This window comes from Equus przewalskii, chromosome 12, assembly GCF_037783145.1.
Source record: "Equus przewalskii isolate Varuska chromosome 12, EquPr2, whole genome shotgun sequence".
NCBI classification, from domain to species: Eukaryota; Metazoa; Chordata; class Mammalia; order Perissodactyla; family Equidae; genus Equus; species Equus przewalskii.
This window is the reverse complement of record NC_091842.1, coordinates 39,570,021-39,597,934: the sequence shown is the minus strand read 5'-3', so window position 1 is coordinate 39,597,934 and position 27,914 is coordinate 39,570,021. Positions and strand designations below refer to the sequence as shown.

General features: G+C 45.9%; 2 protein-coding genes across 31 annotated transcripts in view; one reads left to right on the top strand and one right to left on the bottom strand.

The window, feature by feature from the left end:
- Positions 1-27,914, top strand: part of ZNF75A (zinc finger protein 75A) — a 98,211-nt gene that overhangs the window by 63,742 nt on the left and 6,555 nt on the right. For 2 of the 12 annotated variants that reach the window (XR_011524567.1, XM_070566927.1), the window contains one exon: positions 7,641-7,902. Coding sequence is in view for 6 of the 12 variants with exons in the window: in XM_070566927.1 (XP_070423028.1) it covers positions 7,641-7,714 (74 nt within the window). In the remaining 6 variants the exon portion in view is untranslated. Of the gene's footprint in view, positions 1-7,640; positions 8,798-12,579; positions 12,811-13,051; positions 13,644-14,219; positions 14,337-15,919; positions 16,116-17,063; positions 17,156-17,445; positions 17,573-18,630; positions 18,723-19,016; positions 19,144-20,877; positions 20,989-21,168; positions 21,958-27,914 lie in introns of those variants that run through there. The other 10 variants (XM_070566924.1, XM_070566925.1, XM_070566926.1 and 7 more) reach the window with 10 other exon arrangements.
- On the bottom strand, positions 139-26,193 carry LOC103545125 (zinc finger and SCAN domain-containing protein 32-like). 19 transcript variants are annotated; one of them, XM_070566955.1, is made up of 9 exons: positions 25,839-26,181; positions 21,759-21,881; positions 19,516-19,684; positions 10,719-10,829; positions 9,735-9,884; positions 9,223-9,386; positions 7,061-7,138; positions 2,442-2,906; positions 139-1,680 (listed from the first exon to the last, which is right to left on the bottom strand). In XM_070566955.1, exons 8-9 carry the CDS (start codon positions 2,596-2,598, stop codon positions 860-862), a joined length of 978 nt encoding a protein of 325 aa, XP_070423056.1. In that variant the 5' UTR covers positions 2,599-2,906; positions 7,061-7,138; positions 9,223-9,386; positions 9,735-9,884; positions 10,719-10,829; positions 19,516-19,684; positions 21,759-21,881; positions 25,839-26,181; the 3' UTR covers positions 139-859. The 19 variants fall into 19 exon arrangements, 10 of the variants coding, with proteins under 10 accessions (XP_070423056.1, XP_070423057.1, XP_070423054.1 ...); XR_011524575.1 differs by having other exon boundaries at positions 633-2,021; positions 25,839-26,193; XR_011524576.1 differs by having other exon boundaries at positions 633-1,680.

Genomic DNA, 27,914 nt, shown 5'->3' with positions numbered 1-27,914 from the left:
TCCTGCCCTTTATTCCTTCTCTGCATTTCTTACTGCACTGAAGCAGGTTCTTCACTTAGATGCTCTTCAGGATCCTGGAGGCTTCTGCATGAGTATAATGTTTCTAAGGGAGAAAATTACAACCAAAGGCCCGGGAAGTGGAGGAAGAAACACCTTTATCTTTATGATGTTTAAACCTGTAGAAACTTTTTACTATAAATGGGGGTGATAGTAAGATGAGGAATCTTACAAAGTTTACCTAGATGTTCTGCTTGCTCTAAGATTAAGTCACTTAGATTTAGTATAACCCACTGGCTTAACCTATCCTTCCTTTCCTTTGTTCCCCTTGGTGGTGGCTGGATTAGAGTAGTGACATGCTCTGAAGTTAGCAGTAGTACCTAACAGCAGGTGCCTAGATGTCCATTATTGGTTTAAAATAGACCCAAGCTATCAACTTCTAGATGTGTTCCCCATGAGCAGGAAGAATTTCTTCTCAGGCATGGCCCAGAAACACCTCTTTGGCCACTAGCCACCCATTCTCTGTTCAGAACAAAGATACCCTGGTTTCCTGGCAGGACTTACAGATTCTACAGCCTTCTTCCCTTCAAAGCAAAATTGAAGTCCACAGTGAGAGAATACTCTGGAGTCATAGGCAGAGCTAGAAAGAGTTTACCATTCTTATGATGATTCCTATTCCTGGACATGGTTCTGAAGTGCTTAACTGGTTGTCAGTAACTCTACTGCTAAGCCAGGGATTGGCTGGTAGAACTCTCCATAAGCAGAAGGAAGCTCTAAATAACATATGTTGACCTAAGGAATTGATCTGTCAGGTTTCCTACACACTCATGGCATCTCTCCTCCTTCCTGTGATGTGGGTATCTCATTTATGTACCCCCTGATGGCGTATGAGGGCAGAGTTCTTCGTGAAGCTTTTTGCACACTGACAGCACCTGTAAGTCTTTTCCCCAGTGTGCGTTTTCTGGCGGGCCCTGAAGTGGGAGCTGTTGTTGAAGCTTTTCCCACACTGCTCACAATCGTATGGGCTCTCCCCAGGATGGACTGGGTGGTGGCTGCTAAACCGGGAACTGTTGTTGAATCTCTTTCCAGAGACAGGGCACTGATCGGGCTTCTCCCCAGTGTGGGTCCTCTGGTGGACAATGAGGCTGGAGCTCTGGCTGAAGCTTTTCCCACATTCTCCACACTGGTAGGGTCTCTCCCCGGTGTGAGTTCTTAGGTGAGTTGTGAGGGTGGAGTGCTCACTAAAGCCCTTCCCACATTCACTGCACTTGTGAGGCTTCTCTCCTGTGTGGATTCTCTGATGACAAACAAGATAAGAACCTTGGCTAAAGCTTTTCCCACATTTGTAACAATACAAGAAGCTTCTTCCAGTTCTGGAGCCGGCTGATGGTGAGGGAGAACTCTGAGAGCACTTCCTCCCACACAGGAGATATCCACAGGCCTTCCTCCCAGTATGAAGTCTCTGGTGACTCATCCTCTCCTGGGATGGGGGTTTCTCCTCACTCTCACCTGGAGAACATCTATGTTGCCTGCCTGACTTTGGCTCATCCTTCCAGCCTCTTGTTAGCTCAGAGTACCAAAAAGTTTCACTAGACTTTCTCCACTGGGCCTTGTTCATTTCTGCTTCCTCTGAGTCATCCCATTTCACATTCTCATTTTTAATCCCATACTTGATCTCAAAATCTGAAAGAAAAGAAATACAATGTACTGGAAAGAAGGGGAAAAAAATTGAATGAGAAAAGAGTTACATAAACTACATAAAGAAGAAATACCTAACTGAAATTTTTCACGTGATTCAGTCTTCTGCTAATTAAAAGCCTATGTTTCTCTCTCCAATTGTAGCATGTTTAAGGTCGAAATTTGTGGTCACAGGTAAATATACCGTAAACTCCACCAACTTTCCTCGTATTTTATTTCCTTTTGGATGACCTTACACAATGATAAAACTCAGGCAAACAGTCAAGTTCGGTATCATCTGTCAATCTGTGTATATGTGTATTCTGAATTCTTGAATGGCCTAGCTTCTGTGAACAGAAAAACAAAACACCACCCTGAGTGGCCAGCTCACACATAAAGCAAGTTGCTGAAAAGGAAGCAAGTGTGGGCTTGGGTCATGAAAAGAGGATCAGTGCTGGAGAAAGAGGGAAGGAGAGAGAGTGTGGGCTGGAGGACTAACTGGCAATCTAAGGAAGAAAGGTAATTGGAACTCCATGGGAAAAAGTGACATGGACTCTGTGGAACAGTCTGGCAAATGCAAAATTGGAGTCCAAAGTGTAAGAGAAACAATTTTTAAACACCATGAAAACCAAGACTCCCTGGTCTGTATAAGCTCAACAGAAAGATGATGGCAAGTCCAGAAGCAGAAATGGCTCTCTCTTCATTGCCAGGCTAATGGTCTCTAAGTGGACTTTCCATCCTCTGACTGCCAGAGCCAAGAGTCTTACCAAGTCTGTTGGGTAACAGGAGTGACAGGTCAAGTCTGCTAACTTCCTGGCCAGGATCCCTGAAGTGCTTTTCCTCCCCAGCAGCACCATCCACAGTGGTAACTTCTCCAACCTCTGTGGGCTCCTTGTTCTGCTGACTCAACTCTCCAGCATCCATATCTCTTCCCTCTTGGCCTTGTAACAGTTGCTACAGAGGCCCAGGAGCTTGAAAGGACATCCATTTCCTCATGAAAGATACAAGGCTCAGGCATGTGGCCTCTCCTCACTTTGAAGTAACATGACTGTAGGTTTTTGAACTTGGTGAGACACTGCTCTGGGGTCTGCAGAAAGCCCTGCTCCTGCAGTTGTTCTGCCATGGCCCTATAGATCTGGATGTTCTGGTGACGAGCCTGGAGTTTTTCATAAAAGAATTACTGAGAATGGCCAGGACTGTCATGGTCTCTTCATAGCCCCAGTGCACACCTGCTGCCAGGGAACAAGAAACACAGTGATCAGATTAAAGAGGACCAGATACCACAATGCAGGGTTTTAGTAGCCCAAGAACTTAAATCCTAGTTTGTCAAACTATGCCACAACTGGCTACTCTCATTCATGTCTCGCCGTGGGCTTTTTCCTAAAACAAAAGCTATCAGTATACTAGAAAAGAAATCTTCTTCAGCTGAGAAAGAGTTGCAGAGTATTTTCTAAAGCTGCCCTGTTTATTTCCCTTTATCCTGAATCCCACTCATTTCCCCTGAGATATGACTCACAAGGGTCGTGCTCACATGGCTCCACAGTTGTGGGGATCCCTGAGGGCCTGTGGCTGCATAAGAGGACATGGTGAACATGGGAGACTTGGAGGGAAGCAAAGAGTTAGAGGAGAGAAGAACTAGTTATAGGATACTTCTGCCTACTGCCACCTGTGATGCCCAAGTCCCTCCTGATCTGACCCATCCCTGACTGTTTATCTCTCCTGTCATCTATGTAGATATAAGGAACTAACTTACAGCACTTAACTAGGACAAGGTGAGAGTAAGGAGTAAACGTCTGGAAACTGCAAACAGGCTGGCTGTTGTTTCAGAACACACCACACATTCCTCAAAGGGGTGCCCATCTGGGCCAGTCACTGAGGGCTCATTTGTCTAGAGCTGTCCCAACAAGGACGTTCTGATAACATCCGGTCATGATGCTCTCAAGGGCACACAGCCCCTTCTCATTACCCCCTCTCATCCACTCTGCTCTAAGCCATCATCTCAAGCCTGGATTGCTGCCATGGCCTGCTACACGGTCTTCTTGGTTCCACTCTTGACCTCCTACATTCTATTCTTGACCCAGAAGTCAAAGTGGGCCCCTATCCTTCATTCAATTCAACTAACATGTATGAGTGTCTACCATGCCACTTTCTGAGAAATGCAAATATCAATAGGACATGGATCCTGCCTTCAATTAGGCACAGTCCAATATAAGTCTCTGTAACAAGAAGGAGAAACAAACAAATGTTTAGGTAAAGGGCCAAATAAATTGAAATACTCAAAGGGATCGTTTTGAAACTATTACTCCTCTGCTCAGAAACCTTCCAAAGCCACCCCATTTCACTCAGAAAAGTCAAAGTCCTTACAGAGTTCTATAGGTAAGGCCAGAAGGCCTGAATATAGTACTTCTCAAATTATCTGTAAAGAACCAGGTTTTTTGATTGTCTTTAAAAATACAATAAACATGCAGTTGGATAGTGCAGCAATGTCAAATTGCTATAAGTTTCTAAATGCTTGCTCTCCATTTCAGTTCATGTCACTTTCAATAGCACTCCCCTAAGTGATATGACTCTGATCTTGTTTATTGTTCTCGTGCTCTCAATCTGCTCTAGTCACACTGGCCTCCTTGCCCAGACTTGCTCCAGCCTCAGAGCTTTTCCACTGGCTGTTCCCTCTGCGTTATACTCTTCACCCAGAGAGCCACATGGCTCGTTCCTGTTCCTCCTTCAAGTCTTTGTTCCAATGTCATTCTCTCAATGAGGACTACTCTGACAACTCCAACAAAAAATGCAACTCACCCTCTGCCCCTGCACTCTTTTTGATGACTCTTACTCTGCTCCATTAGCCCGACAGCTGCAATGGAACCTGATTCCTAGACTAAAATGACAGCCTTCTGAATGCACACAGTGGCACCTGCCAGGACATCACCCATCTTCCATAGAGAACATAGTAGTCATTCCTCAGGCTAACATCATCTTCATTCTTTTATGTTCTAGTAAAAAAATCTAGATATAGCACCTACTCAGACAATTCGCTACATTGTTGACAGAAACACACCTGGTTTTGGCTTTCAAATTTCAAAACTCAAAAGAAAATTCCCTGAGTTACCCAGACAACATAAAGGTTTAGGTACTACTTTTCCCTCCATGTAACCTGCATGTGGCCAAATGAGTGGCTTCACACTGGAATCCACTATAGCCTTTATCTCAGCATATCCCCTACAGTGAGGAACAGGAACCATCTTCAATTCAGAGCTGGAAGAGAAGGCCCCTTGCTGGGGAATGGTTTGCTTATAGGTGATCAGTACCAGGGGAGACGTGTAGAGCAGTCCTCACCCAGGTGGCTCTGGAGCAGGAGTAAGTGTGAGGCCTCCCACCTTCCTGGAGTGGCTGCTTGCTGTTGTATGGGTACTATCTGAGCCCTCCAGTGTGTTCCCATACCCCACGTTTTTCCATCTCCATGGGCCTTGACTTGGCCCTTTGGTCTCAACAGCCCCATGTGCCAAACTCCTAGGGGAACTGGAGGAGCCCTGTAAGCCTCGACAGTAACTGGCCTGGAGGCTTCTGAACTTGGTTCAACAGTGCTCCTGAGTCTGGTAGAAGCCTTATACACAAGAACTCAGTGTTCCCCACATAGCTGGCTGCTTTGCTGGTGTACCTGGAGTTTCTCATAAAACCAAGGCTCACTCAGAACAGACAGGAAAGTCCTGGCTTTCTCAGCAGCCCAGGGCGCACCTGCCACTTTCCGGTCCACCAAGGCCAGCTGTTTTTGTGTTACCTTGATTTTTAATTCCCCCTTTGCTGGTGTTTCATGGGCTTCTACTCCAGTCTCACTTGTGGAACTCTTACAACTTTTCCTTGCTCTGCAGCCATGGTGGGGAGGGGGGTCCCCAGTGTTCTATTTGATCCAGCCCCAAGATGATATTCAGACCATGAATGGGAAACCCTACATGTGAAGAAGCAGGGAGGAGACATCAAAGCCCAAGCCAGCTGCAGAGCACGTGTCTCTGAATCTGATGGTCAGGGAGGCTGCTCTGAGGAGGAACAGCCCATGTGGGACAGAACTGATTTGAGGAAGGCAAGAGATCAGTCCTGAGACCCTGCAAAAGGGCTCTTGGTGCCTCCTGAAGGGCCTGGGCACAGAAGTAGACTGTCACAGCCAGGTTGTTCTGGTTTTTACTCTCCTCTGCCGCTCAGGACATAGCACAGCTGTGTGTGTGAGCACACGTTCATTCATCTCTCATCTGTTTCTCCCACAGTCTAAGACTACTGTCTGTCTCCTGTGCTGTTTCTCTTGCTGTCTCTCTGTCTCCCCTCCCCCTTTTCCTTGACCTCCCCACACTCTCTGTCCCCACTGCTTTCAGTCTCATGTCCCCTCCCTTGTTCTTGCTCCTTGTCACACATGCTATCCATCCCTGTCATGAGCCCTCTCTTGCTTTCCTTTTTTTTCAGTTTCTCTCTTTGTCTCTCTGTCTCTGTCACAGTCTCTGTCTGTGTCTTCCTATCTCTGTGTCTCTTGTTTACTTTCTATATTTTCCTGTTTCTTCCTTCTTTCCCTCTACCTAACAGGCTCCCTACTGTCTGTGTGTCTCCTTCCTTCTCAGGTTCTTTCAGTCTTCTCTGAACAACTGAACACATCCATTCTGGACCTAAAGGGAATGCAGATCCTTACCCAGCGAGACGTTTCTGTCATTCTTCCATGTAACACCCCCGTAGAGGGCCCTCTGTGCAGGGCCACAGTGCCTCTGTCCTTCCTAACACAGGGATACTGCACTGTCCTCACAACCCATGACTGGGTCGCTGTAACAACACCGGGGTCTGCTGCTACTGATAAGAAATCACCCTGCTAGCCTGGGGTGGGGCAGAGACAGGAACACAGTCATGAGATCAGGAGCAAAGCAAGGCAGAGGGAGGTCAGGCCTCTGAGGGAAGGATTAGGGTGAGTAAGGAGCCATGTGATGACGGCAGAGTAGACAAAATAAGAAAACAAACCAAGAGGGGCCTGCCCAGTGCTGCAGTGGTTAAGTTCACACATCCTGCTTCGGCAGCCTGGGGTTTGCCAGTTTGGATCCTGGGTGACTACATGGCAACACTTGTCGAGCCATCCTGTGGCAGACGTCCCATACATAAAGTAGAGGAAGATGGGCACAGATGTTAGCTCAGGGCCAGTCTTCCTCAGCAAAATGAGGAGGATTGGTGGCAGATGTTAGCTCAGGGCTAATCTTCCTCAAAAAGAAAGAAAGAAAGAAAGAAAACAAGCCAAGAGAACCTCAATGGACCACCTAAAAACCCTTTCTAACATCTCTGGAAAAGAAGGAGTTTTAAGGTGAGAGTGAGTACAAGGTGAAATGAGAACTTCAAGAGAAAAAAGGTGCAGACCACAGCTCACCTGATCCCCTCCTATCCAAAGCAGAGCACCTGTTTCCTGGTCTCAAAGACCCCTCTTCTGGGGATGGTTCCTGGAAGCCTGTAGAGTAGGCCAGGGTGGGGGAGAAAGAGCCACTGTTAGAGGGCAGCTTCCACACAACAGCCACAGAGAAGAGGTTCTGAATGCAGTCCTCGGGCCAGCAGCATGAGCAGCATCTGGGAACCCTTCAGAGATGCATATTCCTGGGCCCCACCTCAGATCTTCTGAATCAGAAATGCTTGGGGTGAGGCCTGGGAACCTGAACACACCCCCAAGATGAGTCTGTAGCAGACTCAAGTTTGAGGATCACTGTCATAGCCAATGCCCTCTCTGTGTGTTTAGAAGTTTCTTTCACCAAATCATTCTTGGCATAATAGCTTAAAAAAAAAGTTTTCATGCTAAAGAAGTAAGTACACATTATAGGAAAAACATGTTTTAACAGAATAATGAGAGAGAATCTCTTATACCCCACCACCCAGGATAAACATAGTACTCTTAAAAATAGCACAGTAACTCAAACCTTTTATTTTTCTTCAGACTAAAATAATATATTCTTTCCCAGATCCCACCTTCAATAATTCTACAAAGGAAATGGTTCATTTTGATGAACTTCAGAGGATATTCAGAGTTCTATGACCCCTGGGGAGATTACAACACTCCGGATTTGAGCAGCCCATCGGCACAGTGACCAGAGGGGACAAGAACTGGAACACAGTGAATCCTGCCCCTCTTTACTCACAGACCCCAAAGCCTCAGAAATCACACACCACAGAGCACAGATGTTCCCAAGGATTAAAAGGAAATAAATGCTAAAGTGGTAAAGTTTACAAAGATCCTGATAGAGTATTCACTTCACTTAAAAAATACACAAGTGGGGTAAGCCTGGTGGCATAGTAGTTAAGTTCACATGCTCTGCTTTGGCAACCCAGGGTTTGCGGGTTTGGATCCCAGGCATAGACCCACACACCATTCATCAAGCCCACAGTGTGGCAGTGTCCCACATACAAAATAGAGGAAGATTAGCACAGATGTTAACTCAGGGACAATCTTCCTCAGGCAAAAAGAGGAAGACTGACAATGGATATTAGCTCAGAGCCAATCTTCCTCACCAAAAATAAATACAAAAATACAAAAGCAAATACAACTCTTACACTATTTTCCATTCATAAACAGAAGCTTGCCAGTTTAAACAGCATGAAAACACAATGTTTTCCTCCAGGATTTGAGTTATATAAACATGAGCTGCCTTTTAAAAATTACTTAGTAACCTGTAGTGGCAGCTTTCAATTAAGCAGAAAAGGCAGCAGTGGCCTTTAGAGTACCTCCAAAGTATGCAGCCAAAGTGCTTCACAGAAAGAGACCTCTAAAGATGGAGCCTTCGTCTGGCCATGCAATGGAGTATTAGGCAGCCATAAAAAGGAAGGAAGTGCTGATACACGCTTCAAACACACTAAATGAGAGACCAGACATGAAAGGTCACATACTGTAGCATTCCATTTCCATGAAATGTCCCAAAGAGGTAAATCCAGAGAGAATAAAGAGCAACTGATTAATGGGTACACGGTTTCCTTTTGGGAGGGTGAAAATGTTTTGGAATTAGATAGAGGTGGTGACTGTACAACACTGTGAATGTACTAAATGCAAGTGAATCATTCACTTGAAAATGGCTAATTTTATATTATGTGAAATTCATCTCAATTAAAAAAAATTTTTTTAGTTAAAAAAATTTTTCCAAAATAATTAAGATCAGTAAAAATAACAAATACAGCTTTGGAAGAAAAGAAAAATAATAGGAGAAATCTATTGTGGAAGAAAGTAAGCTGGATAGGAAAAGGAGTTTAATGTCTTTAGGTATATGAAGAACTGCTACGCAGAAGGTGAAGGTAAACATGCTCCCTTTAATACGCCTGATTCAGAAGGAATAGAATTAAACTGAAATAAAAGAGGATTAGGCTAACACATAAATGATCTCTAAGACTATTTCAAGTGCTGTTACCATCAACTGAAATTTGAAATCTTGTCTTTTGGATCTATTTCAAAGGCATTTCATCTGGAGCCCAGGGGCAGACTCACGCTCAGACTTGCATTTCCAATAGAGGATTGTTCTTCCCCCACCTCAGGTGAGGGCAGAGGCCTCTGCTTACCTTCTGAGTGTTCCCATGGTCTTTGGCATGAGCTCCGTGGCCCGGTCAAAGTCCGTTCCTCTGGATGAAGCCTCTGGATCAGGTGGGATCTCAGTGATTCTCTGGCTCCTCCTAAAGGGGCCGTCTCCTCGATGAGCACTCAAGTCTTTCCCGGAATCCAGGACCTGAGAACAGACCCTATTATCTGTCAGTACAAATTCCTGCCTAAGCTGGACCTACAACCCCTAAGAGTGGCATTAAAAAGTGCCATGAGACATAACGAAGCAGAAGAAAAATATTCTCAGAGCCACTGTAATAAAATAAACATGAATAGAATTTGGTCTCAAGTGATTAAGATCATTTACATGAAAGCTCTTAGCATAGACCTTGACATACCAGAAGGGCTAAAGTGGTGTACATGTGTTGGAAATGAGAGCATCAGCTTTCACATGAGAGAGCTCCTGTGATCTCAGCACTACTGCCATTTTCTCTCCCCCCTAATCCAATGCATTACCAAGTCCAGCCAGTTCTACCTTCAAAAGATCCCTTGCATCAGTCCTCTTCTCTCCCTCTCCACACCCTCCAGCCTGGTCCAAGACACCATCCTCTGTCTGGACTGGACTGCTGTCATTGCCTCTTATCCGCATCTTCTCTGCTGCTAGATCCTCCAACCCAGTTTCTCCCTACAAGGAATCCAGTAGATCTTTTTAAAATGTAAGATCACATCCATCTCTGTTAACACTCTTCAATGGCCCCCACTCCACGCAGAATAAAAGCCAAACTCCTCTTTGCAGCCTGAAAGGCCCAGCATAAGGTGGCCTCTGCCCTCCTCTCACCTCTCACACCACTCTTCTCCTCCATCCTGAAGCTCCAGCCACAAGTCCCCACTTCCTTCTCAAACATGCCAAGTCCACCCCCACCTGAGGCTCTTGGAGTGTTGCGTGCCCTCTGCCTGGAGTACTCTCTTCCCAGCTCTTGACACAACTGGCTCCTTCTTTTCCTTGACATCTCAGCTCAAATGTTCCCTTGGAGAGGCCCTGCCCCATCACCGCTACAAGCAGATATTTTGTGAAACTCATCATGTCCCACGCTGGTCAACAAGTACTGGCTCTAATAAAACTTGATTTAGTGTACAACACATAGCACTCTTGCCCTCAAGGAACCTTCTAGCAAGAGAGATTAGATGTTAACTCACCAACATTTCTAATTTTCCTGATTTGGGGATAGCTGCCCTTCACCTGGCTGTGTTTTGGAGAACTTTTCTGAGTGTTTTTACCACTTTAATTATGGACTCTAAACATTCACTGAATATATGAATGTCTAATGTATGTCAGCAAATGAGAAATTATTCCATAGACTAAGGACATAGGAGCAACCCAAGATAGCTAAAACTTTCTGGTGGGTGGCAGAGGGCTACTGTGCATTTCTGAACAGAGCGCCTCTCCAGTAATTGGATTCCTGTGCTTCTCACCCCCACTTCTTCATAAACAAAACCATGAGATTCTGCCTTTTCTCACCTGTTGCCCAGGCACTCTCTGTACATTCTCAACCACAGCCACAGCTTCCTTGGCATTTTTTGGACGCTGCTCCCTCACCCCGGTCTTGATCTCCAACTCATTTATGGGGCACTATGAGGATCATGAAAAAATATGATAGTTAAAACGATGCAAAGGCAATAACAGCCTAAGATCAGGCAACTTTCTACAAGACCCAGCTATAACTAAGGCAATTACTAAGCGATAACTATTATAGATGAAAAAAGAAAAAAACAAGGGTATTTCCTAGCCAATAGTAGTACCATTAAATTCAGCCAGTCACCTAGCAAAAACATTCAGCCCACTATGGAAGTTGTGTGGTGTCTCATCTTTTGCTTTCATTGCTTCTCAACTGTACATTCATCATTTCTTAACTAGGGCACAAGCAGGGGAAGGTGAAACCAAAAGGAAAGACTCAGGGGATGTTTGTGGGCTCCCCAGCAAGGGTAAGGAACTATGGCACCAAACTTCAAGCAATGGATGTCATCAGTGGCTCTCATTTACTATTCACCATTAGCGCCTTGATTTCCTTCCTTTCACACGTCTCCCATCTTCCACAAGCAACACCCTACCCATGTTATGAATCAAGCCTGCCAATGACATCCAAGGACACTGCTGGCAGAACTTCATTGATTCAGTGTAATAAGTTCCAATTATATGCTCAGCCTTGGGCCAGACGATGAGGATCTCAATGCTAAGAGCATTACTGTCCACTGCTTCTGACAGACTGGAGACAAGACTTGCTTTTGAAGAAACTAAGTTCCAACCTGACTGAGATTCTAGGGAAATGAACCTGCTTTTAAACATATTCAAGTGACTTAGGCAGATGCTCCTTATTGCCTTTGTTTAATCCTTTCCTTTCACTCAAAAAGGATCAAGATCTAGACTTCAGAGGAGCGTAACACCCGTCTATCTAACAGCAAAAACAGTATAATGGCCTGGGAACGGTCTCCCATTTCATTCCCACCTTAAACTTACCTCCAGATGAACGGACCTGGAAAGAAGCTCCCTCCAAAACCCTCAAACGATGCTCCAAGATTTACTTTATTCAATGCAGTCTCTTCAGTCCCATTCAAAACGTTCCATCAGAGGTCCACGTGAACTTATTTTCTAACTTTCACTCTTTTTCCGAATGTGTAGCCCAATTACATTAGAAAAACGTACTACAGATTTTCTCACACTCTCATCTGTCCAGCTTTCAAGGCTTTGCTCTGCTCTTACCTTTTCCTCTGCCGGGAATATGGCCCCAGCCCCTGCTCTGGGCGTGTCTCAAGGTCTTCTATAATTTTCCCCAACCAAAAGTCAACTTGCATTCCCTTGGAATTTCCGCAGCATTCAGCTCACGTCTGACCTTGTCCCACCTCGTGTTACTGGTATTGGTCACATTGCCTCAGTCCTTTTGCCAGATTGCCTCACTCAAAGACACTGTCCTATAGACTCTGTAACTCTAGCTACACGTAGCCGACTTAGTAAAGAATCACTTGACGGGTATAGGCTGCCACTACAAAAACATCCCTAATTAGGAGAGCACCGACAACCCGAAATACTCCGATTCTTATAAATACTCCCTCCCGGCTACCAGGCGCCGCCGGCCGCCTGAAGCGACGCAGGAACAACACGGACGCGAGACGGCGACACCCACACGCCGAGCCGCGCGCTGGGCCGTCTAGGCCTCGGTGGCCCTACAGACTCGATGGCTTTAACTCTTTCCTGCCGCCAGGGCTAAACCGGGACAGGAAGCCGCTCCCTAGGGCGAGGCCTTTAACCGCGCACTCGCAGACGCAGGCAGGCTGCACAGAGCCCCGCCCCGAATGTGCGTCACTTCCGCTTCCGGCTGGGGCGCGGGAGGGGGCGGGTACCGGTGAACTGGGGTTCGGGAAGCGGTAGCGGTGGAGCCAGGCTTGCGTCTCCGAGCCCTGGGTTTCGCTCGCCGGGCCGCGCGCGCCTCGCCGGCCCCGCCTGGGAGTGGTGCGGGGCGGAGAGCGGCGCTCCTCAGGGCGGCGCCGGAAGGGCGGCGACTTGCAGTGGAGCCCGGGGCCGAGGGAGCGGCGTCCACGAAGCCGAACTGTCTGAGGTAACAAGAAGCGGCTTCCCCCTCGGCGTCGGCCCCGGAGACCCTGAGAGTCGCCGCCGCTGCAGGGCGGAAGGGGCGAGGCAGCCATTTTCCGCGGGCGGCGGCGTGTCCGGGCCGGGCTGCCTCCCCGGTGAGGTTCCGGCGGGACTGCCCGGGGCGAGGCCCACCCGCGGGCTCCGGCGGCCCCTCTCTCTGCCCTCTGCGCCCACAGCGCCCAGCGCCGCGGCTGGAGCCGCTCGGCCACCGCGCGCTCGCACCGGGCTCCCGGGCGCCCGTCGGCCGTCCGCAGGCGGGGGCGGGGCGGGCCGTCTCGGCCGCTTTCCCGCCTCCGCTGCGTTTCCGTGGCTGGCTGCTGTTACCGCGGGAGAACGGGGCAGGTCAGCCTCGCAGAGGCCGCCTTCTGCTGATGCAAAAGCATAGCAGGTGTCCCCGTGCCGCCTGAGGCCGCGTGGGCGACAAGGAGCCGGCCGTTTGCGACTGCCTTGGCGTCCTGCGCAGATTTCGTTGCCGCTTCTGCTGGATCACCTCAGGACTTTCGAGGGAGGCTCTCGTCAGCCTCGCTGAGAGGTCTGAATGACCGTTGAAGAAATGTAAAGTCAGCGGAAGGGTCACCGTATCCTCACCCGCTCCCGTTCTCTGCTGTTTTGAGCCTCAACATTTAGATGAACGTTTTGTGAACAAGGCCAGGGGTAAGGTTTCTAGGTCAAGCGAAGAGAAACATAAACATACAGGTGTCAATCTTCTGCATAGTGCCCCTTATACGCCTGGGAAAGAAGTGCCAGAGAAGAATGTCGGGCATCTGGTTACGTAATTGGGGATGCTTTCTGAGCAGAGTAAGGCTATTTTTTCCCTGATTACTTTCCTTCTCCTCTGATGTCATTGTCAGCTCTCCTGCCAGTATTATACAATGGAAGGGCGATTCAAATGTTCCACAGAGTGGAGCCTTCATCTTCACAAGAGGATGAAGCGTCATAGAAGTTGTACTCCCTTACTGAAGACACAAGACTAGGATGACATGTTAAAATATTAGAGAAAAGCAGAATGTTCTCCTAATCTGCCCTTCACGTGGGTAAGATGGGATAGGAAGCACATCAATTAAATCTTTGGATAATCCCGAAACTCTCTGCAGCCAGTGGGTACCAATTTTCTCACCACCAGCCTTTCCTAAATTACTATTATTTTTGTAAAGGCATAGTCATCAGTTGGCATTTGTCTTCAATAAGCTGTGCTGTGTTTCAATTGAATGATAGAAAGAAAAGAGGGAAACTAAGGGCCTGGCAGTTGATTTTTAAAGGAAGGCAACACAGGACCTTTTCTGTTCATTTTTCTCTCATAATATCGTAGCAAGTGGTAAAGTTCCTGTGGCTTTCTTATTAACATACACTTTTTTCCTGCCCTCATTGCCTTAGGAAGAAGATCCATTTATTGATTTTGTTCCAGACCAGACTGGACCTCAGTTGTCAAGGGTGGTGCTGGTGGGGTGCCCAACACAGAAGCAAAACAGTTCCTAGAGGAGAATGATGACGGTAGGTCTGAAGTGGCTGAATATTTGAACTGTCAAATCAGAGCTCTGTGGGAAACCAAGGGACATCTTACAGAGAGATCCAGTCAGAGTAAGAAATATACCCCACAAATGAACAGTTTTTGTTCCAAGAGCTCTAGCCAGCGCTTTGGAGCTTCCACTCTCATGAGGCAGCTGGACCCCGTGAGGCTTTGGGCCAGGAATTATGCTGTCAGTGACTGAGGCCAGCGATCCACTCAAAAGAGCAGATCTTGGAACTGCTGCTGCTAAAGCAGTTCCTGACCATTCTCCACAGGGACCCCCAGAGTGGGATAAAGAAGCATCATCTGTAGAGCACTGAGGAGTCTGTGGCCCTGGTAGAACACTTGCAAGGGAAATCTGGTCAATCAAGGAATGGGGTGAGAAAAAAAATTTCTGTTATGTAGAATGAATTAGAGCAAAAGTGGATGTATTGGGGTTGGGAGCAGTTAATTGAGAAAGAAGATGAATTTGGTCACTGTTCTTTTGTTCCTTAGGAAATCTAAATCAGGACCTGAAACCGCAGACCCATAGCAATAGTTAGTCCACAGGTTTCAGAGATCTAGCAGAGACTTCCCTGTTGTTAGAGTAAGAGTTGCTTTTTGCCCTCTTTCGAGCCAAGGTGAATGAGCATCATAAGCCTAGTCTGGCTTGGCCAAGGAGACGGGTCTTAGGTTCTTAGAAACACATAAAAGGCAATAAGAGTTGGAGAAGAAGGGGCAGATTCGAAAAAGGGAGGAAACATAGAGACCAAAATGAAGAAAAAAAAGAGAAAAACCAAACAATTATGGGAAGACAGCAAAGAAAGAGAAAAAGTGCAAAGGGAAAAAGGAAACAGAGATTTGGAAATCCTAACAGAGTAGCTAGGAGAAGAAAGACACAGAGGGAAAATGACCTCTGTATAATAGATAGGAGCCTCCACTGCCCTTCCTTAGTGGTTGGCCTTGGCTGTGCTGGTGAGGGGTGGATTCAAGGTGTGACCTTGGGCAGGGGCCAGCAGATAACCAGCTTCAGGCCTGCTGTGAAGAGTGCAGTGCAGGCTTATGTTTGGTTTCAAAATCATTTGGAGGTAGGTTGGAGCCAGACTTTTTCCTCCCCATTTTTTCTCCATTTCATCCCCATTCTCTGAAAAACCTTCCCTAACCATGGGAGAAATCTGGTTGACAGGACAACTTTTTTATTCAATTCCTCAATCTTTTGAGAAGTACAAGACAGGAAATCACTGAGGCAGGGATGTAAGTCAAGAGAGAAAGCCTGTCGAGGCAGCATGAGAACAGGTGGCCTATGCAACCCTACTAGTTGTCTGGGCTGGACTGTGCACAGGAGTGGGGCTGCTGTTTTGGAGGGCTGGTAGTAGCCACACCCTTTTTCTTTTCATTCTAATTTTCCCAGATTTTGTAGATAGTTCTTTGTGGAAAGTGGTGGCCTAATATCTTTTAAGTCTTTTTGTCATTTCTTTTAGTGTCTCTCAATCCCCACCATCAGGACTCTCTGCTTTTTCCTCCCTCTTCCACCAACTCCTAAACCAAAAGTAAGTTCTGTGGTAACCAGGATGGGAATCATTTCCAGGTTGCAGCTCATGAGCTGGGAAAAGAGGCAGTGCTCTTGGGAGAAACAGCAGAGGCCCCAGGCTTCAAGCTGAAGCCAGCAGAGTCCCAGCCAATGGGCATGTGCCAGGATGAAGAATTTTGGAATACATACCGATGTCAACAAGAATACCTGAGCAAGAATAGTCATAAAGAAACTGAACCTGTATATAAGAGGGGTAAGGAGCTTCATGATAATTTCCTTCTCCTGGGAGCTATGATAGTCATTTGTTCAGCCAGAACGTTGTAAACATTTTCTAGGTGCCCATCTCTGTGGATCTGCAAATGCAACCATGTTAGCGATTACAGTGCCACTCCCTGATGGTAGTAGAATAGACTAGCTGTGGGTGAAGTTGGAGGTTGGCCTAAAGTACAGAAATATCCAAACCACAGAACCCTGGTAATAACATCATGAACTCTTCCTTAGTAAAGTGGGGAGGGTTAGGGCCACCTCATCCTTGTAAAATACAGAAGGAATTGGGATCAGAAATGTGCTGTCAGTGACAAAATGTGAATGCTATTCTGTACCAGGAAAAAAATAATAAAGATTAAAAACTACATCTCTGGGGGCTGGCCCCATGGCCGAGTGGTTAAGTTTGTGTGCTCTGCTTCGGTGGCCCGGGGTTTTGCTGGTTCAGATCCTGGGCGCGTACATGGCACTGCTCATCAAGCCATGCTGAGGCGGCATCCCACATGCCACAACTGGAAGGACCCACAATTAAAAATACACAACTATGTACCGGGGGACTTTGGGGAAAAAAAGGAAAAATAAAATGTTTAAAAAAAAAACTACGTCTTCTACTGTACACTGGAGTCCCTGAGTACTTCATCTTCAAATATGTTTAATTTTTCCCTAACTCAGAACAATTTACATCATGAGAGGAGGAAAAAAAGGTTTTTCTTTATTGATTGTGCTTATGAAAACTGGGGAACCTGTTCTAGGGGTAGGGCTGGTAGACACTTGATTCTTACTTACAATGAGAAAGCTACTTCTGCATATCCCACACACTTGTAAAGGTGCCTCATCTCTATTGAAAGAATCAGAATCTTTTGTATTTTAGAAATGAGCTCAGGATGTTCATAGACAGAAGCAAGAGAAATTTCCTCTGGCTCTTTTCCACCCACAGCTGTGCTTGCTCACCAGATCCTAGCCTCTCCTGAGCAGACAAACACCAAAGACTGGACAGTGGCACCTGAGCTCGTCCTGCCTGAGTCCCAGGTGAGCTGTGCTTCCCAGCTGTTTAGGGCTGCCTTTCCCTACTGCCCATGCCACCCTGCCCAGCAGGTGCTCAGAGGGGTGTTAACCTACATGTTCTCCCTGGGGAACTGGGACTTCCCAGGCTATTGGCTGATCCCTTGCCTCCTTCCTTTCTACATTCTCACTTTTAAAAAATAATGTGCAATTAATTCCTCAGTGCCTGGCCTAGCATGCATTTCATGTGCCATGTGGTAGCCACGGAGTGTTTCTATAGTGGCCGTTACTGAGCTGAAGCCGATTCTCTTCTTTAGAGCTTGTTGACATTTGAAGAAGTGGCCATGTATTTTTCCCAGGAAGAATGGGAGTTACTGGATCCCACTCAGAAGGCCCTCTACAATGATGTAATGCAACAAAACTATGAGACTCTCATCTCTCTAGGTAAAGATTCTCCCCTCCCTTTGAGTAGGAGTTGAGCAACCTGTCATGTTCTCAGTTAACTAGGAATGCACCCCTGTGAGAGTCTCTGTTCCAGTAGCTGGTTGGTCCTCAATTAGATGGTGTGGGCAAGAGAAAGTTGGATCCAGATCACTTGGGGAGCTTTTTCCAAGTGCACATGCTCATTCTTTATCCTAAAATTCTTGATCCCTCCTCCCTCTCCTCCAAATCTCTTGTGTTCTTAGCTTTCCCATCTCCATATGGGCACCACTATTCACCCAGTAATTCAAGTTAAACCACTTGTGTTCATTCTTTACCATGATCTTAGCATCATACCCCACTACAGATCTATCACTACTCCTTGGCTCCACCTTCCCAGTATAGCCTGAGTCCAGCCACATCCCAGCCTCCTGCTCTGTTAGCATCCTGGTCTACATGAGTGGGATCTCTATCCAGGTCCACCTCAGCAACTTCCTAACTGGCACCTCCTGCCACCATTCTTGTCCTTCTAGGGTCTGTTTTTCACTCAGCAGCAAGACTCTTTTAAAAACCTGATAAGATCATGACATTTCTCTGCTTCAAAATGTTACAGTGATTTCTCTCACATTCAGAGAAATGCAAACGCCTTATGAGACAGCCAGGACCATGCATGATCTGGCCCCTGCTCGCCTCCCTGCCCTCATCTGCTGCTACTCGTGCCCTTGTTCATTCTTCTTAGCCACACTGTCCTACTTGCTGTTGCTTGAACTCTCAAAGCTAATTTCTACCTTCCCATTTTCTCTACCTGGGATGCTGGACTCTCTCAATACTGCATTTTTAAACACCTAATTATTGCCAAATTTACAGCTATTTATATCACGTAAGGGTAAAAACAAGATTTCTTTTTGTTGACCTCACTTGTGCTACTGAAGACACTAAATTGGGAACTGGTTATAGGGGCTGGTAGATGCTTGATTCTTATTTATAATGAGAAAACCACTTCTAAGTACCATATTTTAGAAATGAGCTCAGGATGTTCATAGAAGCAAGAGAAATTTCCTCTGGCTCTTTTCCACCCACAGCTGTGCTTGCTCACCAGATCCTAGCCTCTCCTGAGCAGACAAACACCAAAGACTGGACAGTGGCACCTGAGCTCGTCCTACCTGAGTCCCAGGTGAGCTGTGCTTCCCAGCTGTTTAGGGCTGCCTTCCCCTACTGCCCATGACCCACCCTGCCCAGCAGGTGCTCAGAGGGGTGTTAACCTACATGTTCTCCCTGGGGAACTGGGACTTCCCAGGCTATTGGCTGATCCCTTGCCTCCTTCCTTTCTGCATTCTCACTTTTTAAAAAATCATGTGCAGTTAATTCCTTCAGTGCCTGGCCTAGTATGCAGTTCACGAGCCATGTGGTAGCCACGGAGTGTTTCTATAGTGGCCGTTACTGAGCTGAAGCCGATTCTCTTCTTTAGAGCTTGCTGACATTTGAAGAAGTGGCCATGTATTTTTCCCAGGAAGAATGGGAGTTACTGGATCCCACTCAGAAGGCCCTCTACAATGATGTAATGCAAGAAAACTATGAGACTCTCATCTCTCTAGGTAAAGATTCTCCCCTCCCTTTGAGTAGGAGTTGAGCAACCTGTCATGTTCTCAGTTATCTGGGAATGCACCCCTGTGAGAGAGTCTCTGTTCCAGTAGCTGGTTGGTCCTCAATTAGATGGTGTGGGCAGGGGAAAGGTTCATCCAGATACCTGGGGAGCTTTTTTCAAGTACACATGCCTTATTCTAAACAGAATTCTGGATCTCTTTCCTCTTTGTTCCCCAAATTTGCTCTTCTCGTACGTTTTTATTTCAGTAAAGGGCAGCTCCATTCACCCAGTTGCTCAGAGCAAGAAACAGAGAGTCATCCTTTACCTTGAACTTACTACCATACCCCACAACTAATGCATCAGTAGTTCTCTTGGTTCTTACCTTCTCAGTATATTTTGAGTCCCACCATGTCTGAGCCTCCTGCTGTGTTAGCATCCTAGTCTACAGCAGTGGGATCTCTCTCCAGGTCTACCTCAGTAACTAACCAACTGGTGTCTCCTGCTGTCACTCTTGCCCTTCTACAGTCTGTTCTCCAGACAACAGCCAGACTCTGTAAAAAAAAAAACTGGTCAGATTGCTACATTTCTCTGCTTCAAAACCTTACAATGACTTATCACATTCAGAAAAATCCAACTTCTTACCAAGATGCCAAGGACCCTCCAAGATCTGGCCCCTGCTCCTGTCCTCCCCTCATCTGCCTCTCATGCCCTTGTTCAGTCCGTGTAGCCACACTGGTGGTCTTGCTGTTTCTTGAACTTGCCATGCTCATTTCTACTTTCCCCTTTCCTCTGCCTGGCACACTTTTCTGCCACATGGCTAAGCTCTCTCTTTTAGTTTCCTGCTCAAATATCACTTTCCCACTAAAGCTGTTTCCTAAACAGCTGGGAAGGTTTTGTATACAACCTTATCTAAAATAGTTTGACAGATGCAGAATCTTAACTACTCTCTTCCCCTGCTTTAGTTTTCTTCAAAACATTTATCACTTCCTGACGTTTAATTTGTTTGTTGATGTTTGATTGTCTCACTCTCCCCCTAGAAGATAAGCTCCATGGGATCAGGGGACTTTGGCTTTTTTACCACTATATCTGTAGCCTATAGAGCATGCCTGGCACACCATAGCCACTCAACACATATTTATTGAATTACTGAGGGGTGAATACTTTCCCTACTTGGCAATCTGTATTTAGAGAAAGTCCACTAAGTGATTCTGGTCTGTTTACTCCACCTGGACATGAACCAGTGAGTTACAGGAGGGGTAGAAGTCTTTCCTATGCAGCGTCTGATGCTTGAGAGCTAAATAAAAACTTATTATAATTATGACAGGAATCACATGTGCATATGATATCCAACCCACTGAACTTGAACATTGGCTCCACTAGACTTGGTCTTATCCAGGATGAGTCCTCCTAAAGAGTTAAGAGGAAAAGCCTGTGTTCCCTTTAATCTCTGGAGTTTGTTCCACCTTGATTGAATATGGGGTATTCCTGGTAGCAGAAGAGGAGGCACATCCACTCCCTATATACCTTTTATTGATATATCTTAGGTTTATTTCTCAGTCTTTGCTTTGTGTGTCCCCCGACAAATGCAGTATAGAATAAACCTGATACCAGCTATGAGAGTCTATCCATTTCACCTCTTGGGGTAGCAAAATGTAAAAGCGTCCTTTGTTCTTTCTGAAACAGTGAAGTAATGTGGGCTATTGTTAAGTTACCAGTTCTTGACCTCAGTTTTTCCATTTCACAGCATTATTTGTGCTCCCCAAACCTAAAGTGATATCCTGTCTAGAGCAAGGGGAAGAGCCTTGGGTTCAAGGATCCCCGGAGTTCAAGGACTGTCCCAGAGAGCTGCCTACAGGTAAATGCACCATGGGAAGAAAAGAAATGTACCTTGATGAGAACCTTTGCAAAGACATAACATTTTAAGGTTCTACTTATCTATTTTCTTTAAATCAGTATCATTGAATCTTTTTTCTCCATTCCTATGGTTTTCTTGCTCTGCCATACAATTGGCTTATTCTTACGTTTATTCCAACAGGGTTAAAGCTAAAAAATGACACTGAAAATCAACAGCCTATATGTCTTTCTGACTTAGAAATACAAGAACCAGAAGACATAGTATCAAAAAAGGCCAGAGCGAAAGTTCCCCAGAAAACAATGGGCAAGGAAAACCATGGTGATACACACAGGGGAGGGAAATGGCACCAAGACCTTCCACAGAAGGAAAGAATGAAAGTTTCACCCTGGAAAGAAGAGCTGCTGAGACTTATTGATCTTCACAAGAAAGAGCGTGCAGAGGACAAGCCTTTTAAATGCCAGGAATGTAGGAAAAGCTTCAGAGTTAGCTCTGACCTTATTAAGCACCAAAGAATACACACTGAAGAGAAGCCATATAAATGTCAGCAGTGTGATAAGAGGTTTAGATGGAGTTCAGATCTTAATAAACACTTAACAACACACCAGGGAATAAAACCATATAAATGTTCATCCTGTGGGAAAAGCTTCAGTCAAAGTTCAAATCTCCACACACACCAAAGAACTCACACTGGAGAGAAGCCTTTTACGTGTCATGAATGTGGAAAAAAATTCAGTCAGAACTACCACCTTACTAAACACCGGAGAACCCACCTGTAGCGTATGCTGGAGAAAATTCAGGTGGTCAAGCTGCCTTAGACACCAGAAACTCCATGAGGGAAGAAAAGCTTGTCCAGTGTCCTCAGTCTGAAGAAGTTCACTATGTGGATCTTGACCCTATAGTTTATGAAAAAATAGAATTATGAAGCATGGGGAATTTTTCATCAGTAAAAAATTTGCATATATATGCCAATATCTGTGCACTAAGTGTCCTCATTACTATTGGGGTGGGCTGGTCCCAGTTCATCTCTGTAGATAGAGCTAGGAGATAGATAAATGTAGCATATGTAGATACATTGAGAAATATAGGCATAAACACAGACACACATTTCCTTCTTTATTTCTTTCTGTCTATATATATATATATATCTGTTAAATCACTGAATGTATTTCTGCCATTCCACAATACACACGTGTGTGTGTGGGGGGGGGGTTTACAGTTCTATTTGTCCTACAGTTATATATCATTAGGAAAGCAATAAATAGTCATCTTTAAAACATTTCCATCTACACTAGAAATAATGATTTAGAATGAAGACCTAATGTACAAAAGTAACGAAAATAAATACTTGGAAGTTAAGAAATATGCAGGAGCAATATAAATAAAACTATTAGACTTTACTGAGAAAAGTAATTGCCCTAATAGTATAAAAACACATACATTATATATGTAAACATATATATGTATGTTTTTCTGTTAGGAAAATAGGTTGGAAGCTCCAACCAATTTTTGGTGTTGGGGGAAAGTAACATGAATCCCAAAGGTAGCATAATGTTGACTCTTTTCTTTCTTTGGTTGGGAAAGGTAGGGGATAGACACAAGGAGAGAAAAGAGATTCAAAGGGTGGCTCTTATTAAAGGAGATTGTTCAGACCCCAAAAGCGATGTCAGGCAAAAGCTAAAAACTGGATGATCACGGCCCGCCTGGTGGTGCAGCGGTTAAGTGTGCACATTCCGCTTTGGTGGCCCGGGGTTTGCTGCTTCAGATCCTGGGTGCCAACATGGCACCGCTTGGCAAGCCATGCTGTGGTAGGCAACCCACATATAAAGTAGAGGAAGATGGGCACAGATGTGCGCTCAGGGCTAATCTTCCTCAAGAAAAAGAAAAAAAAAATGGATGGTCAGTGGGAAAACCCTTGTAAACGGCATGACCAGGAGTCAGAGGGGACATAATCTCTAATGTTTGGTTTTTAGTTGTCTTTTTTCTGTGTTGGAGTCCTTTTATTCTTAACCACAAGTGAAGCCTCATAGGAACCTTCTTTTGAGAAATAAAGGAACAGTATTGTGCCCAAGCAGTGCACTTAGGAACAGACAAGAAAGAGTGGAAACAGAATGGAGAACCAGTTAACAAAGGGCAAAGTGTGAAAAGTGAAGATTTGGTACAGAGAACGACATGATGAGTGACAACCAGGAAAGAAATTATTCCTCAAGGAATCTCAGAAACACTTGAGGTCTAAGTTTCTTACAGTATGAGATGTATTTGGTGGATCATCTATGGAAATATGCTCAATTTTGTTACGAATAAGGGAAATTCAAATTACACCACAATGAAATATCCTTTTATTCCCTTTGCTTGCCAGAAATTTAAAATTCTGCAATATCAAATGTCAATGATAGTGAACAACAGGAATTCTATTATACTGCAGGGGGCCAGAGGGCATAGTACAATAAGTTTAGCATTATTTAGCAAAGTTGAAGACATGCATACCTATGACCTCTTTCTCTAAAGGATACCCTAGAGAAAGTCTAAGTACATCAGATTATATGTACAAAATGTTCACAGCAACATTGTTTCTCATCAAAAGCCAGAAAGAATCCAAACGTCCACTAACAGGAAGAATACATGAATGAATTGTGGTAGTCATATGATGGAATACTATACAGCAATAAAAGAGAATAAAGTACAGCTATGTGCACCAACTTGGACATAAGAAATGTAATGTCCAGTGAAAAGAGCTGCAGAAAAAGCAAAAGAAAAAACTTCCTGCAGCCATGCAAGAAGAAATATCATATCATTTGGATAATAAAGGAAACTGTGATCCCAGAACGGTAGAAAACTTGGGAGACATACACAGATATGTGATGGGATTACAGGTGCTTTTTCTTTTTTTTTTTTGTTCGGGCTCTCAACTCCACTGAGAGCATTCTCTTAGCAGTGACAGCCTTGAGCACACGTTGCCATCTGTCAGCCCTCCACTATGCAGTGGTGAAGCAGTGGTGCCTCTGCCTGCAGTTGGCACCCCTGGCCTCGCAGAATATTTTTGACAACTCCCTAGGGCAGCTGCCTGCCACGCTACAGCTGCACCTCTGTGAGAAGCACAGAAGTTGACCAGTTCCTCCATGTGACACCCACCTTGATAAAGCTTACCTGTGGAGATAAAGGTTTCAAAAAGTTCAAGGTCTTTCTGGTGAAATCATCTTCCTACTTGTCTTTGAGGGCTTGATCCATGGCACCTATGCTATCTTGCCAAAGCTGGCCAAGGATCTGCTCAGCCAAGGACAGAGAGGAGCAGAGGCTTTGCAACCGGCAGCTTCCACAGGGTGGTGGTGGACTTCTCTTTGGGACAGTCACCTCTGACTAAATTTAGCCTAGGAACAGCTACTTCCTTGATCGGGACACATTCCTTATTTTTATCCTGTTCTGATCATAGATACATGCATGTTCCACTCTCATGTACAACCTCAGGAACAAGGACCTTAAGGGTGCACTGTAGAAGTTTCTAGGTGGCTGAAGAGACACATGACTAAGGCTACTGAGAAGTATGGCTCTGCCCTTGCTTCTTCCCTGCATCAGACCCTGCTACGTCTCTCTCCTGTCAATGCAGCCATCTAGTTACCCTGCCCTCTGAATAGGGAGATACCTTAGAAAGTTCATGACACTAGGAGCCCACAGATCGAACATTTGATGTACTCTGCAACTAATTAGCTATGGAAGCCGGTGGATCTCTCTAGCACTCCATTTCATCATCTGTAAAATGAATATAATACCGGACAGGAACATTGTAAGGATCAAAATAGATAATGCATATGGGAGTGCTTGGAGACAACTGCTCAGTGTAATACTTAATCAAAGATGGAATACTTTCTCTAAGGAGGTTTCTCAGTCTATTTCACATCCACCTCCCTCTATTCATATCCTGATGGAGCACTACTCCTTCATTGTGCAACTAGAATCCTCATAAATGATGAATGGATGAAGGGAGACCAGAACAAAGGCAGAGAGAACGGGTAGAAACTTCCACTATACTTTCCCTCACATTCCACATTCCCATCCATAGGCTCCCTCTTCAAAATATACGCAGAATATCCCAATCCAGGATAACACGCTCGCATGCAGGTGACAATTGAGTATTTCAATGTCCAACAAAAGAGAAACGATTGAAGATTGAATATATTGTGGTACATGCCTAAATCCAACAGTTTAAAAAAGATGAGGTGGATATATTGAAACAGAAAAAAATTAAAGATATAGTAAATGACCAAAAGGACAGATTAAGGTTCAGAAAGATGTACACACTGAAAATTTGTTTCCTCTGGAGAGGGAATGTAGTTTGGGAGATGCGGGATGGAGAGACTTCATCTTCAGGTGAGAATGTTTTGCGGTACTGACGGAATGTTAAAAAATAAAAACACAGGAAAAAACGTTGGGTTAGAAGCGAGTTCTTGTCCTACGCCTGTCATTAGACAATCTGTCTCGGTTTCCTTGTCTGGAAGATGAAAAGAGTAATAATATTGACCTCATAGGACTGCTGTGAGGACGAATTAGTATGCACTTGTTTAGAACTGTGCCAAGCACACAGGGAGCGTTACGTTTTTTCATTATTGTCGCTGTCACGTCTGTAAAACACGGTGTGACTCCAGGCACCGTTGACACAAAGACACATCCAAGCAAGAGAAGCAGAAGCGCCTCCAAAGAGACCACAAGTAAACCAATAAGCGGGATTAACCAAGGGCCACATCCAGGCTTTGGGTTGCCGAAGAGCGGGAGTGGCACGCGGGTATCACACAAAGAGGACCCTGCGTTCTCATTGGCGAAGATTGCAGTCGATTAGCGAGGGGCCGAAACCAGTTTACCGGGAGGTCCTTCAGTGCGTCGCTTGCGTAGCCCTTGTGCATGCGTCTGGCCTTGTGGAGGTCCCGGCGTGCCCCGGGGCTGCTTCCGGCGTAGGGCGTTGGAAAGGTGGCGCGGCTCGTGAGTCTTGTGTGTTGGAAAGGCTTATCCTGGCGGGGCCGGCGGGGGCGCTGCGGCTCTGCCCTCCACCCTGCCGCTCTCGTCTAGTCCCCTGAGTCCCCGACGCGAAGACTCGGAGTGGCCATGGACCGGGACCTCCTCCCTCTGTCTGGGGAGGCGTGGGGACGAGGTGCCGGGTCCGTTCCGTCTCCCGTGAGGACTCCTTTGAGAGGCTCGGAGCCTCTTGCCCTGCGGTTTACGTAATACAACGCTCGTTCGCTGAGCCTCTGTTGCGTCGTTGTGCGCCCTTGTGCTGGGCAGTGGCGACACGAAGACAATACTGACGCGCTCCTTGCCCTCAGACAGCCTCGAACTAGTGGAGGAGATGAACCCGTCAGAAACAAATTCTGGTGTTAGGTGGAGCAGGATAAGGCGCCCTAAGAGAGAGTTACAGACAGCGCCGAGGAGTTCAAAGCGTTAGGAGGCTTCAAGAAGGTGGTGGTGATCTTGTGGGTTCTCTTGCCTTCTTTGATGGTGCACTCGTTGAGGGCGTAAAATTTTCCATATTTCTACATTTCTCATGCCTAGGTTCAGGTCCTCTTCCTCCCGTGGTTGGGAGAGATGAAGACCGGCAGCCCCTTGTGTTCAGTTTCTATGGAAGGAATGAGTCAGGCCTTGGGGAAAGAGTGTTCTAGACAGGGAAAGTTCGGTGGGCAAAGGTACTAAGGCAGGACCTGGAACCAGTTCGCCCATGCTGGACTGTGTACTGAGGGCAGTGAGGCTGGAGGGGTAGGTTGGGCCCTGAATGGCAGGGAGAGCCTTGCAAGCTTGGAGATCTTGGCTTATTTCAGTGGCAACAAGAAGTCTTGAAGGCTTTGAGCAGAGGAGTTACCATTGGATTAGATTTGTAGAAAGTCCAGAAGTTGAGATCTCTGTAGGCAGGCCAGGTGGAAAGATGGAAGTCTCTTACGCCAGCCTGGGCTAATGACATCTCCCTAGACCAGTGGTTCTCAACCAGGGGCGATTTTGCTGCTCAAAGAGATTTCCCAATGTCCGGAGTCAATTTTGTTGTCACACAAGGGGGGTGCTATTCACATCTGGTGGGTGGAGGCCAGGAATGTAGCTAAACATCCTAGGCTGCATAGGACACCACCCACACAAACACACAACAAAGACCTGTCCAGCCCGAAATGTCAATAGTGCCAAGGTTCAGGAATCCTGCCCTAGAGCCAAAGTAGTGGAAATGAAGGGGAGACAGATGTCAGAGACATGTCACCCAGAAACCAGTCTTAGTCTCCATTTGTATTGTCTATAATGCTTAAGTACTTGACACCCAGTCAATTAATCAGGTCTGATGACCCCAGTCTTCCTTATATGTTTTCACCCATTCATTCGCCAGATATTTATTTAGCAGCGGAGACTATTTGAGGTGCTGTGATTCAACAATGAACAAAACAAATTCCCTGCTCCCCAAGAACCTTACGTTCTTGCAGAAGATGACAGATATTGACCCTATATGTACATGTCAAGTAGTGAGGTATGCCATGAAGAAGTTCCCGTGAAATGGAGTTTCTCTTGCTACCACCGCAGACCATTAACTCTGCACTTTCTGGGTGCCAAGCACTGGGCTAGAGACTTTACAAATAGCATAATAATATTTTTCTCTCTCCTGCAAGGTAGCTGTTATTACTCTCAGATGAGAAAAAGAGGCTTAGAGAAGTTGAACAGTTTGCCCAAAACCAGCTGGTGTGGGGTTCTGGTCGAACTGGGGACCAGATGCACCTGATGGTCAAAGTCTGTGCTATTTCTATTAGGTAACACTGTCTCATAGACCAGGCTGATTTGAAGAGAGAATAAATTTATACCTTCTGGGGCTGACCCCGTGGCCAAGTGGTTGAGTTCGTGCGCTCCGCTGCAGGCGGCCCAGTGTTTTGTTGGTTCGAATCCTGGGCACGGACATGGCACTGCTCATCAAACCA

Excerpts from the sequence above, each read along its gene's own strand:
- LOC103545125 (XM_070566955.1), bottom strand. The coding sequence starts at position 2,598 with ATGGATGCTGGAGAGTTGAGTCAGCAGAACAAGGAGCCCACAGAGGTT. Across the intron at positions 1,681-2,441 it reads CCTGTTACCCAACAGACTTG|ATTTTGAGATCAAGTATGGG; the intron begins GTAAGACTCTTG and ends CTTTTCTTTCAG.